Here is a 14,266-nt window from a genome sequence, read left to right as displayed (position 1 = left end):
ATCATGGGTCTTTTTTTTTTTTTTGGTATCATGGACCCCTTTGGACCGAAGGCTAAGTACCCCTAAATGCTCTCTAGTTTCTTACTACATGTCTACATGCTCATTCTCATGGCTACACACAGAGATCTGGCTCCAGGGAATCACGCTGCAGTGAAAGTTCCCCAGCATTTGAGAAGAAATAGTACACTGAGAACACCTCGAGGCAGCCAGTCACTCAAGAGGACAGCAAGGACTTCCAAAGGTTTCTTCCCAGAGCAAAGCTCCTCCCTTTTACACCAAGATACTCCTGGGGGATTAGAAGGAGACTTCCCAGCCATTATCCAGTCTCAAAAATCAGTGGCTCCAGCTGTCTCCCAAGTAAAGCTCGAGAGTCTCCCCTTGGTGTTTCAGGGTCTCCGCAACCTGGCACATTACATTTTCCCAGTCTTATTTCACACGATCCCCTTCCACAAACTCCACAGCCCAGAGAAAACGTCCCCTGAACCAGCCGAGTGATTTCCTGCTCCAGCGGCGAGGCTCGCCCGCGCCCTCGGTCTGTAGGACTGTGCGTCTCCCTCTTTCCCCGTGAGATCCCCCCCACCCTTCAATGCTACAAGGACTGGGGACCTGAGCAAACTCCAAAGGGCCAGGCTGCATCAATCGGCAGAGTGAATTTTTTTTCCACCCGTAAGGAGAATGAGAGGTAGGATGATGGGAATTTTTATTTCAAAGTAACATTTTTTTGTCTCAATAAACACGCCCGATTGGTTCTTCTACGACTTTCTCCAGAATGCCTTTCCTGATCCTTCCGCTGGGTAAAAACCTTCTTCCTTAGGCCTCCCACAGCACTTTGTCTGTACTTGTCCGCTGCACCTGCCGTGTAATACCGCCAGTTGTAGCTGTCTGCGTCTGTCTTCTTCCCCTCTGAGATGGTAATCCCCACGAGGGCAGGCACCCTCTCTCCCGGTGCTTAGCTCGGCGCTCGGTACACGGTGGCTCGAGCTGTTGCTCAGGTTGGGCAGTGCACGCAGACTCAGTCAACAAACTGCGATTCAGAGAAGTGCCGCATCCTCTCATGACTGTCCCGGGTACACAGGGAGCATCATGGGAGCCGAGCCAGCCAGGCTTCAGGGGCACAGAGGGACGCATACCTGTTTTTTGGGGTCCGATGATTAAGAGTTTGGGGAACCGGTCGCACGTTTTCTCCTTCGACCAGATGTCTTTGTGCCGCTTGTCTTCACAAGGATCCTTAAAAGCAAGGGGACAAACATCAAGGAGAGGGGCAAACTCCGTCTTCTGTTCCACCTACACCAAAGGTTTGTAACCCTCTACGCCAACAGTAATTTTTAATCTTTTTGGGTATCACGGACCCCTTTGGGAGTCTAATGAGGTCTATCATCCCTTCTCAAAGTCATGCTTTTAAATGCATAAAATACATAAGCTTGTAATGGAAACCAATTACATTGAAAGCTTTATATTATATAAAATATATAAGACTCTCACAATAATGAATATATTATGTGTGTGTGTGTGTGTGTGTGTATATATATGTATGTATGTATGTATTCTGATGAAACCTATGGGCCCCTTCACAGAATAACGCTTTCGAATGCATAAAATAAGTAAGATTATAATAGAAATCAATTAAAATAGAAAGTTATATAAAATTAATATATTAATATATAGTTTAACATACACACACATCTATTTTTTAAGTTCACAGATCCCAGTTTAAGAACTTCTGTTCCACGGGGCAGCTAGGTGGCGCAGTGGATAGAGCACCGGCCCTGGAGTCAGGAGGGCCTGAGTTCAAATCCGGCCTCAGACCAAACACTTGATACTTACTAGCTGTGTGACCTTGGGCAAGTCACTTAACCCCGTTGCCTAACAAAATACAAAAAAAAAAAAAAGAAAGAACTTCTGTTCCACACCTTGAACTGCTAGTTTGTTCCACTCCTATCATATTCTGCTTGGTATCAGTGACCTTTTCTCCTCCCTTCACCCCCAATACCCAACTGTGAGTACCGAGAGCCTGACAACTATCTGACTTACCTTGGCATCTTGCACAGAGCCCAGAACACTGCTGTTTAAAAGTGCTCATTCAGCGAACGTACATTCTGGCTTTGGCAGTGGGTAAATGCACCTGGAGCTTGAGATTGCCAACACTGATGGGGGTGGGGGGATGCCCCTTGTCCTGTTCTGTAACTCTCCCTCTCACCGGTACCAACTCCCATCCTGGGACCCTGAGCCCCACTCCCCCTACCTGCCACAGGGGGTCCTTCTCCTCAGAAAAGATCTGAAAGTATCGCTGAGCCAGCTGGACTGGCGGCAGCGTCTGCAGCTTCAGGTTGGTCCAAGAGCGAAGGAAGCGCGCCAAGTGTTTGAAGGTATACAATCCCAGACGATCGTTCCCATAGTTGGACAGGTGGGTCATGAAGATGCTGATCTGGTGAAGGCAGCGAAGGGAGGCTGAGCAAACTTCTCTCAGCAAGAGGGGCAGGCACTCCCACCACCCCCAAAGGGTGCCAAAGACAAACAGCTCACGAGCTGGTTGACAGCAGGGGAGTCATTTCCCCTCTGATTCTACAATCAGGGTACTGGACTAGATAAGAATTTCCCAGACTAAGAAGGACACCCTGGAGCCAGGCACGGTGGTTCACCCCACAATCCCTGCTACCCAAAAGGCTGAGGCTGACGGTTCTCTTGAGCTGTGGAATTTCTGAGGTGTACTGGGTGAGGCCTCCTTATCGGACGTTCTCATTCAAGTCAGCACTGCTGTGGCAGGCTAAGGAGGGACAAACCAGGCCACGCAGGAAAACAAGCGGGTCTAAGCTCCCATGTCAATGACACTGTGATTGTGTCCTGCAATATAGGGAGGTCCAATGTTTAAAGATTAAAAGTAAACTACTTTACCAGGGAAGGGCTGATAAAAGGAAATATTCCTAGTATGAGGGGACGAAGGGAACAAGTCAACCAAATTTGGGGGCAAAATAAAGCAACAATTTTTAACATTAAAAAATCTGCCACTTGTAATACTTTGGTATTAAATAATTTCATATTTAATGTTTTACAAGGGGAAATAGTAAAAGTAATGGCAATGATCTCTAATGTCCATTCCAACTCTGATGTTCTAGGTTCTGATGTCATTAGTAACTTTGAAATTCTATACTCTTAAGATTCTCTTATGGCTCTGAAAGTCTATAACCAAAGAACACAGTGCCTCGAAAGAGCCCTAGACATGCTGGCATTGAGTTACACCTTTTACTAATCAGTCAATAAGCACGGCGGTGTGCCAGGCACTACAGCAGAAAAGACAAAGCTAATCCCATGAGTAAGACTGCTGAGCAAGGATTACAAAATTATTCCTTAAATTCCTTAAACCAAAATATATATGTATAGCTCAAATATTTTATACACACACAAATACACATACATATATACATACACTATACATACACACATGTATATGCTTATACACATACATATCCTAATCGCATACACCTATACTCACGTGCATATATGTATAAGCATGCATGCTTACACACATATTTCCACGTGTGTACAATTACACGTGCACAAATATATATAGTGTGTATGAATATACACTACAGTGAGGGAAGAGAAGAATCCGAGACAGTATGTTTCAACCAAATGTTGACATGAGTGAAACAGACAGCTGGACAAATTAAAGGAAAAGAGAGATCAGTGTATTGTACGTGTGTGTGCGTATGTGTGTGCCTGTGCACATATGTTATACACATAAGTTACAGAATTTCATAAGGCGAGGCTTGAGAGGTACAGTGAAGAGAGCCAGCCTTGGCACCCGCAGGTCAAAGTCCCACCTCTGACACATGCCACCTGGGCAGCCCTGAGCAAATTCCTTAGCCTCTCAGTGCCCCAGGCAGCTCTCTAAGACTAAGTTACAAAGGAATTGCTAAAGCTCTGCCCTGGTAGAGTGAGATCACAAATTGGAAATTTCCTAGAGTAGACCTATGAAATTTCAGTTCTGGTTGGTTTGTTTTTTTAACGGCAAGTATTACTATTATCTATGGTATTTTATATGTTAGGGATGAGGAAATTAGGGACCAGAGAATTTAACTGACTCGCCCACCCATTTCTAATACATAGCACTATGTCCATCCTACGCTGAAGCCCACAGGGCCCACTTTGCCTCGGCCACAGACAGAACTGGGGCTGTCAAGGACCCCATCACGCTGCAGTAAGGAGGCTGATACTCACAGGATTGAGCAGCACAGTGAGGAAGAGCTCTCCCCCATTGATGATTTTGTCCAGTTCGCTGGAGCCTCCGGGGTACTCATTGTAGAATATAGTGTGGGTGAAAAGGCCGCAGGTCTGCCGGGGGAGGACCTAAGTGGGGAAAGGGAGGGGAAGAAAAGCATCCAGCACCCTGCTAGCAGGGGCACAAAAACACCAAGTCTCCAGAGGGGGCCACAGAGGACAATCCATGGTGGAAGGTTTTCCTGTAAGCCCATCAAGGTAACCACTTTCCCAATGGGAGTGGACCAAGCATGGGCCTTCTATTGAACTGGCTGGGGCATCCAGGCTGGCAGTGCCCAGGGACGAGGTGGCAGAAACAGCAGACGTCCCAGCAGAATCCTCTCCACGGAAGGTCCCCAAGCAGTCAGGACAACCCTTTCTATGCCCCAATAAACGGGCTCATTACCACTGACAGCCCAGGACAGAGTTCTAGGATAACAGTGAAGAATAGAGCACAGATGCTGCTGACTCCAGACACATCACCTATCAAAAAGTCCCACCTGCCTCCCTGTGAGGGTCTGAAGCCTCTAGCAGCCAAAGGAAGTAGGCAATCCCCATTAACCTACCATGATCCCATTGTGGATGAAGCCACGGCGGTAACGGGCAGGCTTCAGGTGGGGATACTCCTCTGTGCTGGTCACCTGGATGTCCCACACCTGCTTCCAGGCCTCATAAAGCTGCATGTGGACAGGGTACACGCCAGAATGGTGGGGAGCCACGGCATAGCCCATGTCGGTAGGGATCCCGTGCTCCTAAAAACAGAGACCGTTCAAGGGAGGACAGTGAGCACATGCCGTTGGGAAGACCCTCTTCCTGAAGGCCTGTTTCCCCCTTTACTGAGGAGCTGACTGAGACTCTTAGTAGCTGCACACCAAGCCCAGGGAGGTGACGGGTTTCTCCCCCAAATTGAGGAGATAGAACATAGACATAAGCTCACAGAACTAGAGCTAGAAGTAACCTCAAAAGCCGTCTAGCCCACTCCTCTTTATTTTATAGATGAGGAAACAGGTTCAGGGAAGTTAAGTGCCCTGCCCAAGGTCACACAGGGAGTAAACGTCAGAAGCAGGATCTGAACCCAGGTCCTCTGTCCCTAGAACCAAAGGGCTTTCCAATGTATCCCTCTCTGCCTCTCCTAAGGAATGTTTCTGAGTTGGGGGGAGTCTTTCCTCAGGTCCTGGAAAACTGGTTTAGCTTCAGGTCTGAAGCAGACACAGCTTCCTGGGTCAGATCGCACATCCTGCCTCACATCTGGATTGAGCTCAGCTCCTAATCTCATTAGCCTCATACCAGTCTCATTTTACATCTGCTCCTTCAATTACTTCCTCCCAAAAGGTTCCAGTCAAACCCCAGATCAAGGTTCTGACTGTGGCCCTCCAAATTCTTCAACTGGCCACATCACAGAGACATCCCATCCAGAAAGCTATCCTTGATATTCTATTTTCCAACCCATCAGTACCCTCCCTAACCCACCTGACTCTATCATGATGCCATTTAAAATATTCTATGTATCCCATCAGTGATTGACTGGATGAATACCAAACCTCTCTTATTTTTATATTTATTTTTACACAAACACACACACACACACAGACCAATTCTGGGGTTCATTGTCCACACCCCTGCCCCCAGTTGTGAAGAGGACCTGACTGCAGACCTTCTGCCATCCTTATTCTCTCCAACCCAGAGCCTGTTTGTGCTGGAGTGCTTTAGGTCTGGCTCTGAGCTAGAGTTTCTAGAAAATCCCATTCCTGGAGTTCTAAGCCACCATTGTCTCCCCTCCTTGTCCAACACTAATGTCAAATAGCTTCCAAAGGAGACTGGAAAGGTTTCTGGCTGCAGCATTTAGCAATAGTGCAAACCCAGGGGATTACTTTAAATTGGTCATCTAAAACTGGAAGCGGGGAGAACAGAAGAGCCTGTTTCAATGGATGGCTAATGAGGAAGAAGAGCAAGGGGCCTAAGCAGGGGAGGGGGAGGGATGGCACAATTACCAATCCTCTGCCACCTCTGCCCAGGCTCCCTTGAGCCTGACACTGCCAGCCCTCAAGGCTCTAAGTCCAACCAGAGCTGTATGGCAATCTCTGGACATACAAGGTGACTCAGATCCTGCCACTTAAGTGTCTGGTAGGTGCGGGGCAGACACACAACGTGAAAAATTAAAATGCCCCCCCAGTTATACATAAACCAATAGCAGATAAAAGGAATAATGAAACTCTTTTGGATATTCTGCATATAAACAGTTGTAACTGTATATTTAATATGTTTGAGCAATCTATTAAATCCAAAACAAATCTATTTTCTCTACTTTCTCCCTCCCACGAAAATGAAAAGATCAAATTTCACCCCTTTTCCAAGCCCTACCACCCCCAAGAAGTACCCCAATCCCACATTCCTCTCTCCTTCTATGGAACTCATCCAGCTATCTATTCATTCACCCTGATATCTGCTCACACACTGTCTTGGACTCATCTCCACTGTTAAATGAGTGTGGATCTTCCCTCTTCAGCTAAACTTAGGAGCAGAGGCTGCATCTCTTTCCTTTGTCTCACCCAGCAAGGCTGAGTACGTGCCCTGAATGCAGTATTTAAGGAGCAGGGTAAGGGCTGGGGTGGGGAGGGGGCAGGGAAAGGGGCCAGGAAGCACCCCACCCCGGAGAAGGGGTCTTACTCACGACAGCGAACTTCTTGTTGAGGGCCATCTGCTCAGCCAGCACAGACTGGTTGTGGAAAAGGTGGGGCTGCATGTGACTCCACATGTGTGGGAACCACCAGAACTCCTTCACATAGGACAAGAGCAGGTCGTCACCGTCGTCCTCAGCATCTGTACCTGGTGATGTCATGTCATGTCATGCCCTAGCCAGACTGGCCACTGGGGGAGTATGTGAGCCCAACAAAGCCCAGGAAAGCCAGCCTTAAGATCAAGCTCACAATATGGCAACTGTAGACCATGGACCACGGTGGGATAGAGAGAAAGGGACAGAGTTGCAAAACCCCATAAATAAGGGAAAAGACTAAATAAGATACAGCATGCTATATGTATTACTATTTTTCAAATGAATAAAGATATGAATTTTAAAAGAGAATTTTTTTTAAAGCAGAATCACAGCTTTAGAGCTGGAAGGGATCTCAGAGGGTCAAATATGGCCTTAGATATTTACTAGCCAAGCAACCCCTAGGCAAGTAAATCACTTAACCTGTTTGCCTCATTTTCCTCATCTGTAAAATGGCGACAATAACAGTAGCTACCTCCCAGGTTGTTGTAAGGATTAAACAAGAGAATATTTATAAAGCGCTTAGCGCAGAGCCTGCCAAGTAGGCACTATATAAATATTAGCTATTATTATTATTGTTACTATATTAGTGAATTGCTCAAGGTCATAGAAGTAGCAAATATCAGAGATAGGATTTGAACCCAGGCCCTCTGACTCCAAAGCAAATATTCTTTCCATTGTACCATGCTTCCTCCTATGTCCCTGCTATCAGAGGTAAAGGATAGTCTGAATAACAGTGCTTATGGAACAGAATCTATTTTTAATTACCCATACTAATTCAAAGGGTAGGGAGGAGCTGGAAACATCCCAAAGCAAAGATAACCCCCAAATCATCCCTATTTGGTTTGGGAATATAGTCTAAGATTTCTTTCCCTGCAAAATCTGCCTTTCTCATCAGGTTCTATCTGCCTTTGAGGTTTCAAATGGGGCTGTCTACGAAGACATATAAACACCACAACTGGGAGCAGGGCATCAGGAAAAAACTCCTGACACTTGCTGGAAAATCAGGGGTTGGTGTGGGCTGATGCCAAGGTGACGGCACCAGCACCAACAGACCTGGCTGAGGCACAGATCAGTCACCTCTGGTCAGTGCACACAGACAGACAACAGGCACTAACCCCTTGTTCCTGAGATTAAAAATAGGTGAAGAGCAACACCTTTCCCCACCACCTGATTACGGCAAGACTGCCAGAGCAACATCTGCACCCAGGGAAGCGCGTCTGCTGTAAGGACCAAAAGAACTAGCTTATCCCCAAGGGACCCACTGTCAAGTCAACTGAGTACTGGGTGGGGTGGGGGAACACTGTAAGCCAATAGTGAGACGTGACAGACAAACAAAAAAGGCTCAGGACATCTTGCGAGGCACTAAAAGAGCCACTGTGCGGATTTTACAAGATAAGGGGGAGCTCAGCGGATTGGTCTGCTCTTCGCTTTTGGTCAAACTACAACTGCAGCACTGGATTCAGATGGAGGCATCCCGCGCTAACACCGACAGCCTGGCAAGTATCCAGGAAGGGGACTCACATGGATAGAGGATTGGGAAATACATCATCAAAGAAACGGACGAGGGATGTACAGCTGGCAAACGGGAGACCTGAGTCAGCAGGGGGCAGATGTGGTCACCACTGCCAAATATCCAAAGGCTTCTCCTCTTAGAGGGATCAGATTTCATTTGAATTTTGAACTTCTGCATCACCCCCAGGGGTATAACTAGGAATAACAGGTGAGAGTGAGAGGGCAGCAGATGTACAGAATCACAGACTTTCAGAGTTGGAAGGGACTTCAGCAACCACCCAATGGAACCCTGGCCCATGATGAATCCCCACCATGCCACACTAGACCAGCATCTGCCTGAAGACCCCTGAGGACAGAAAGCGCCCTCCCCTTGTGAAGCAGCTCGTTCTGCTTCTGGACGGCTCTGATTGTTGGGAGGTTTTCTCCTCTCCTCCAGCTTCGCTCTGTCGCTTTACAGCTCCCACCCACTGCTCCTCGTTCCAACTTCTGGGATCAACGGGAATAATTCTAATCCCTGTCTTCTACGTGAGGGAGCCCCTCAGATATCTGAAGACAGCCTTGAGCCCTCTCCTCTCTTCCCCATCCTGGCTGCCCTTCTCTGTACATTCTCTAACTCAAGATAAGAGTTTTTTTTTTTTAAAAGAAGACTTTCTTAACAATTAGAGCCATCCAACAATGATGCCAACGGGCTGCCTTGTGAGAAAGTGAGTGAGCTGCCCATAGTTGGGAGTATTCTAGCATAAGCTAGATGACCCTAAAAATGATGTGAAAGAGGATATTCCTAAAAAATGAATATTAAAAATTATTTTTACAAGTAATTGGGAAAAATATACTTTGAAAAAGTGGATATTCCTACACTGGAAAGAAGGCCAGATTAAAATGACCAAGGGTCTCTCTGTATCCTATTAGTCTATGACTCTAAGATTCTGTAATTTTATAATAGTCTATCCCCCCTTCTACGTCTCACTCTGTCCCTTCAGAAAACCCAACGTCAGGCCTCTTCTGCCTCTCCCTCATCCCCAAGTTAGTCAACTTCCCCCTCTTACTGCTGATGCCTACACCGACACCTTCCTTGGGGAGAGAGCGATACCTGTCACATCTCAAGGCCATCCTTCTCCCTGCGCCTTTCTGTAATCTGTTGCCATGACACGTTTCCCAGCATGCATCAGCATCATGCCCTGGAATAGGCTCCTCCACCCAACTTCCCCAGTCACCTCTCAGGGGTCTGTTCTAAGTAAGAATTTACAACTGTCTCCCCTCTAACATCTAACTGGGTCCCAAATGCCAGAGGAGGTCAGCAAAGCAGGCACCGATGAGGTCAAATACGTGGCACAGGAACACGTCTAGATGCGTGCTGCAGCTCACATGTCAGTGATTATTTCATTATCTGTGTCTCTTGCCAAGTAATCCACAATCAGCCTAAAAAGACAACTCCTACTCAAATACCTACTGCTGGGGGATCTAGTTCTATGATTTAATCAGTATAGGAAATTATCTTACCAACACAGAGCTGCAGCTGTTTTACAACTTATAGTCAGGAGTTGACAGGGGGACTAGGAGGTCAAGTGACTTGTCCTGAGTCTCAAAACCTATTTATCCAAGGCCAGACTTGAACCCAGGTCTGTCTGACTCCAGGACTTGCCTCTTTTTTCTTTTTTAATTTCATTATTTTTGATAATATTTTATTTTTTCCCAATTACATGTAAAAACAATTTTTGACATTAATTTTTTTAAATTTTGAGATACAAATTCTCCCCCTCCCTCCCCTATCCCTGAGAAGGTCATAAGCAATTTGATACAGGTTATACACGTGCAATCATCCTTCCCTCTTTTTCTACTACATTTTTTATTCTGGTCCAGACCTCAGATTTCATTCATGTATGAAATCCCCCATGAGAAAACACTCTATCACAGCAGATCAGCACCTTTTCTGCACCTCGGAGCCTCAGAGTTGCCCAGGATACTGAGAGTTTAATGATACCCCAGGTCACACAGTCAGTGTGTGTCGGGGCAGGACTTCACCCAAGTCTTCCTGATTCCCTTTACCCTTTTACTAAGAGTCTCACTGACTAAAACCCTTCACAAAGTTTCTGTCCTTCTCCTTAGCTGCTTTCCACCTGACAGATGTCAGTCCCGAAGATAGAAAGGAAGGTTTATCTCCACCTCCAAATCCTTCTTTGGCTGGGGGTTGGGAAGGGGGTGGGGGGAGAAACAATAGGTATAGAATACTGTATATAACACCAGGGTTTTTTGCTCTATTGTTTAGTTTTGCAGGACATTTTTTCCCTTTCTTATTCTTTGTTATTACACTCATATTATTTATTATTTAGTATTACTCTTTATTATAGGGGGGAGGACACAGTGGGAAATCTAGGTATTACAAAAAGATATCAAAACAAATCTGTTTGTTTGTTTTAAGTGAGGTTTAAAGTGACCTAAGAAGCAGTTCTTTCTAACACACACGCGCACACGCCCACTGGCAAGCACTTAACAAGACCAGTGCTTCCTCAATCTAAGCAAACACAGTAATTACCATCCAAAGACATCCAAAAGGGAGACAACAGCCCAGGGAAAGCCAAGCCACAAAACTGTACCTTTCTGCAGCCCACATGGCTTGCTGTGCAAAAGCCTGAATGAACAGATCCTTGCAAAGGAAAATCAGGTCCCGTTTGCTCCCCCTAATAACCATGAGTAAGCCAGCAGGGCTTCTAATAGGACTCTTGTATGCCAGAAGCATAAAAAGTCTCTCTATGTAGAATTCCAGATTAGGAGCTTACAATGCTAGAGCTGAGAGGGACCTCAAAAACCACCGAGCCTAACACCTTTATTTCAGAGATGGGGAAACTGAGGCCTAGGGAAGGGAAGGGAATTGCACAAGGTCACACACCATGAGTTAGGGACAGAATCAGGACTAGAATCCACTCGGGCTCCTGGTCAAGTACTTCTGCTCCTCCCTCTCAGATTTCCCATCTGAAGAGAATCCACAGGGAGCCTCAATCTCTGTCTCAATTCCAGAACCACTCTAAAAGGCTGCGTCATCCACATTGGGACCCACTCGATAAGAAAGGGGGCGTTTAGAAGCCCACGACTTCCAGGGCTCACAGAATGCAGATTCACGGTGTGGGGCATCAGCTCAGCTCAAGAAGGAAGCATAAGGCATTGAACTGAACAGATCTCAGGCCAGTACAAGGATATCCTCCTGTCACGCTGAGCTGAAATTAGTGCGGGGGATGTAAAGTGCTGGACATGCCTACACCCTACTTCCAACCACTCAGGGATAGTAGGCTTAAGGTACACGTGAGGGAGGTTCTCATGGGCCAGGTCATTCTAGCATACTTACTTACCCGTGTGGAAGAATTTCCCTGAGTACCCCAGGTTGAAGGTGAAGTTTGGGATGTGTGTGCGCAGTTCATTCTGAGTGTCAAAAAGGGCCTAGGAAACAGAGAAGAAGGAAAGGACAAGAGAGTTACTCCTGCCCCCTCACCCAGCTGCTCACTGGGTTCACTCCCACCACCCAGTCTTGGTTACAGGCACTCTGTCTTCCTTCTGTCCTTTCCACAGCCCTGAGAGTTTACTCAAACTCAGACTCTACTACTTCCGTTTTCCAAAGGCGGGGGAAAATAATGACCCCAAGAGAGAATGGACAATGCACAGAAAGTCAGTAAAAGAACCTAGTGTGAAAACCAATTCCCCTAACCCAGCCCCCACTGAGTGCTATCCTGCAGGAGGAGTCCCAACTTGCATTCTTCACCGGAGGGAAGGGGCTTCAGGCACGGCAGGAAGGAAGAAGGTAAAACAGCTGGGTGTACTTCCTAACAATGTGATGGGAATGCTGTGACATTTCACTAAATCACAGAATTTAAAGATCCCTTAATGATTCTCTACTACAAACCCAACCCCTCCCCGCTAGCCAGTTTTGGACTGGGGTAAACCTGAGGCCCCCCAGAGGGGAAGTAATTTGTCTAAGGTCACCTGACAAGTTTTGTGCCAGAGCTAGAATCCAGGCCTCCTAATTCCAACGTTCTTTCCAACACCCAATGCACATACAGGGTCCCATCAGGGTCTCCCCTTTGACTTAAATACACAAACGATGCCTTGGCCTGGGCCATTCAATGACAGGTCTCTCAGGAGGCCTCCCTCACAGGCTAATGTGGTGGCTCCTGGTTCAGATGCCAAGGCCCCCATTCATACCTTCACATCTTCCACCTTCATCCGGGTGCCCTCCTTGCCCACAAAAATGTCATCAATGTCCACCAGGATATAGCGGTCCAGGGGCAACGACAGGCGCTTGCCAGTGAGGAAAGCGACAGCGTCCACAAAGACCAGCTTATGCAGCCAGAAGTTGAGGTTGTTGCCGAAGAGCACCCTCTGGATGCCATCATGCAGCCCCAGGTCCTGCACCACCGTGGTGTGCAAGGCCGCCCCCACGCTCAGGTGGGGGATGGACTCAGCCGACTTGGTCTTGGCCAGCAGCACCGGCTCATAGGTGGAGTGGTTGGACTGGAAGACGGTCCAGTCGTCCCCAGGCAGCAGGCCCTTCTCTACCTCACTGGGCCGGGTCACGTACAACAGTGGGGACTTGGGGTTGATGCTGCAGTCCTTCAGGCCCAGGTTCGAATGGAGGAAGAGAGGGAAGCCCTTGAGCTGAGCACTCAGCAGACTGTTCTCATTGGCCTATTGGGAAGGAGAAAATAGCTGAGGAACACAGGAGAGATAACAGTGACCGGCTTATTTATGTGCCTTACACATAACTACGAGGAGTCTGGCAGCACCCCTGGCAAGATGACCACCTGCACCTGCTGAGAGAGGTCAAGTTCTAAAGGTCTATAAAGGTTCTCCTCACAGAAACCTTCTCAGGTAGCTAGTAAACATCAGAACTAGGACTGGAACCCAGGACATCCTGACTCCAAGTTCAATGCTTTTTGTACTATACACCACTATGCTACCAGAAACAGTCAACAAGCATTTATTAAGCACCTACTGTGTGCCAGGCACCGTGCTCCGAGCTGGGGAGACCAGGAAAGAACACAGTCCCTGCTCTCGAGAAGCTTACGCTCCAAGAGGGAGAAAACACGTCAATCACCAGGTACACACAAGATATATACAGAGTAGATGAAAGGAAATCTCAGAGGGGGAAGGCACTAGCAGGTGGGAAAAGCAGGAGGGACCTCCTGTGGAAAAAAGGATTTCAGTTACGTCTTGACGGAAGCCAAGAGGCAGAGGTGAGGAGGGAGGGCATTCCAGGCAAAGGCAAAAACTGGTGCAAAGGGGGCAGCTAGGTGGCGCAGTGGATAGAGCACTGACCCTGAAGTCAGGAGGACCTGAGTTCAAATGCGGCCTCAGACCAAACATCTGACACTTACTAGCTGTGTGATCCTGAGCAAGTCACTTAGCCCCAATTGCCTAAAACAAACAAACAGACAAACAAAACCCAAAAACTGGTGCAAAGGCATCATTTTTGGCAACCCTCCAAACCACTGTGCCCTGCGCAGCCACCTGGCTTGACTTAATAATGGCTGGAATTTATATGGTACCCTGTGATTACGGAGACTCCTCTACCTCACTTGAGCCTCACCACAACCCTGTGAGATAGGTAGTCCTTTATCCCCGTTTTATAAAGGAGCAAACTGAAGCTCAGAGTGAGAATCTGACTCGCCTGCCTCTGAAGAGCGAGGAAACTGCAGTCAGGCTGAGGTCTCCTAACACAGCCCAGCACTTTTCACG

The 14,266-nt window shown here is 47.3% G+C and overlaps 1 protein-coding gene across 5 annotated transcripts in view; it reads right to left on the bottom strand.

Moving 5' to 3' along the window:
* NDST1 (N-deacetylase and N-sulfotransferase 1) overlaps positions 1-14,266 on the bottom strand; it is a 62,666-nt gene that overhangs the window by 17,348 nt on the left and 31,052 nt on the right. For all 5 annotated transcript variants that reach the window (XM_020964321.2, XM_020964317.2, XM_020964318.2 and 2 more), the window contains 7 exons: positions 12,734-13,216; positions 11,887-11,974; positions 6,929-7,083; positions 4,824-5,009; positions 4,219-4,347; positions 2,243-2,425; positions 1,131-1,227 (listed from right to left, as the gene is read on the bottom strand). In XM_020964321.2, the coding sequence (XP_020819980.1) occupies positions 1,131-1,227; positions 2,243-2,425; positions 4,219-4,347; positions 4,824-5,009; positions 6,929-7,083; positions 11,887-11,974; positions 12,734-13,216 (1,321 nt within the window). The remainder of the gene's footprint in view (positions 1-1,130; positions 1,228-2,242; positions 2,426-4,218; positions 4,348-4,823; positions 5,010-6,928; positions 7,084-11,886; positions 11,975-12,733; positions 13,217-14,266) is intronic.

This window comes from Phascolarctos cinereus, unplaced genomic scaffold, assembly GCF_003287225.1.
Source record: "Phascolarctos cinereus isolate Bilbo 61053 unplaced genomic scaffold, phaCin_HiC Scaffold_2;HRSCAF=192, whole genome shotgun sequence".
Lineage (NCBI taxonomy): Eukaryota > Metazoa > Chordata > Mammalia > Diprotodontia > Phascolarctidae > Phascolarctos > Phascolarctos cinereus.
Note: the sequence above shows the minus strand (reverse complement) of the source record. Positions and strands in the feature narration are given on the sequence as shown.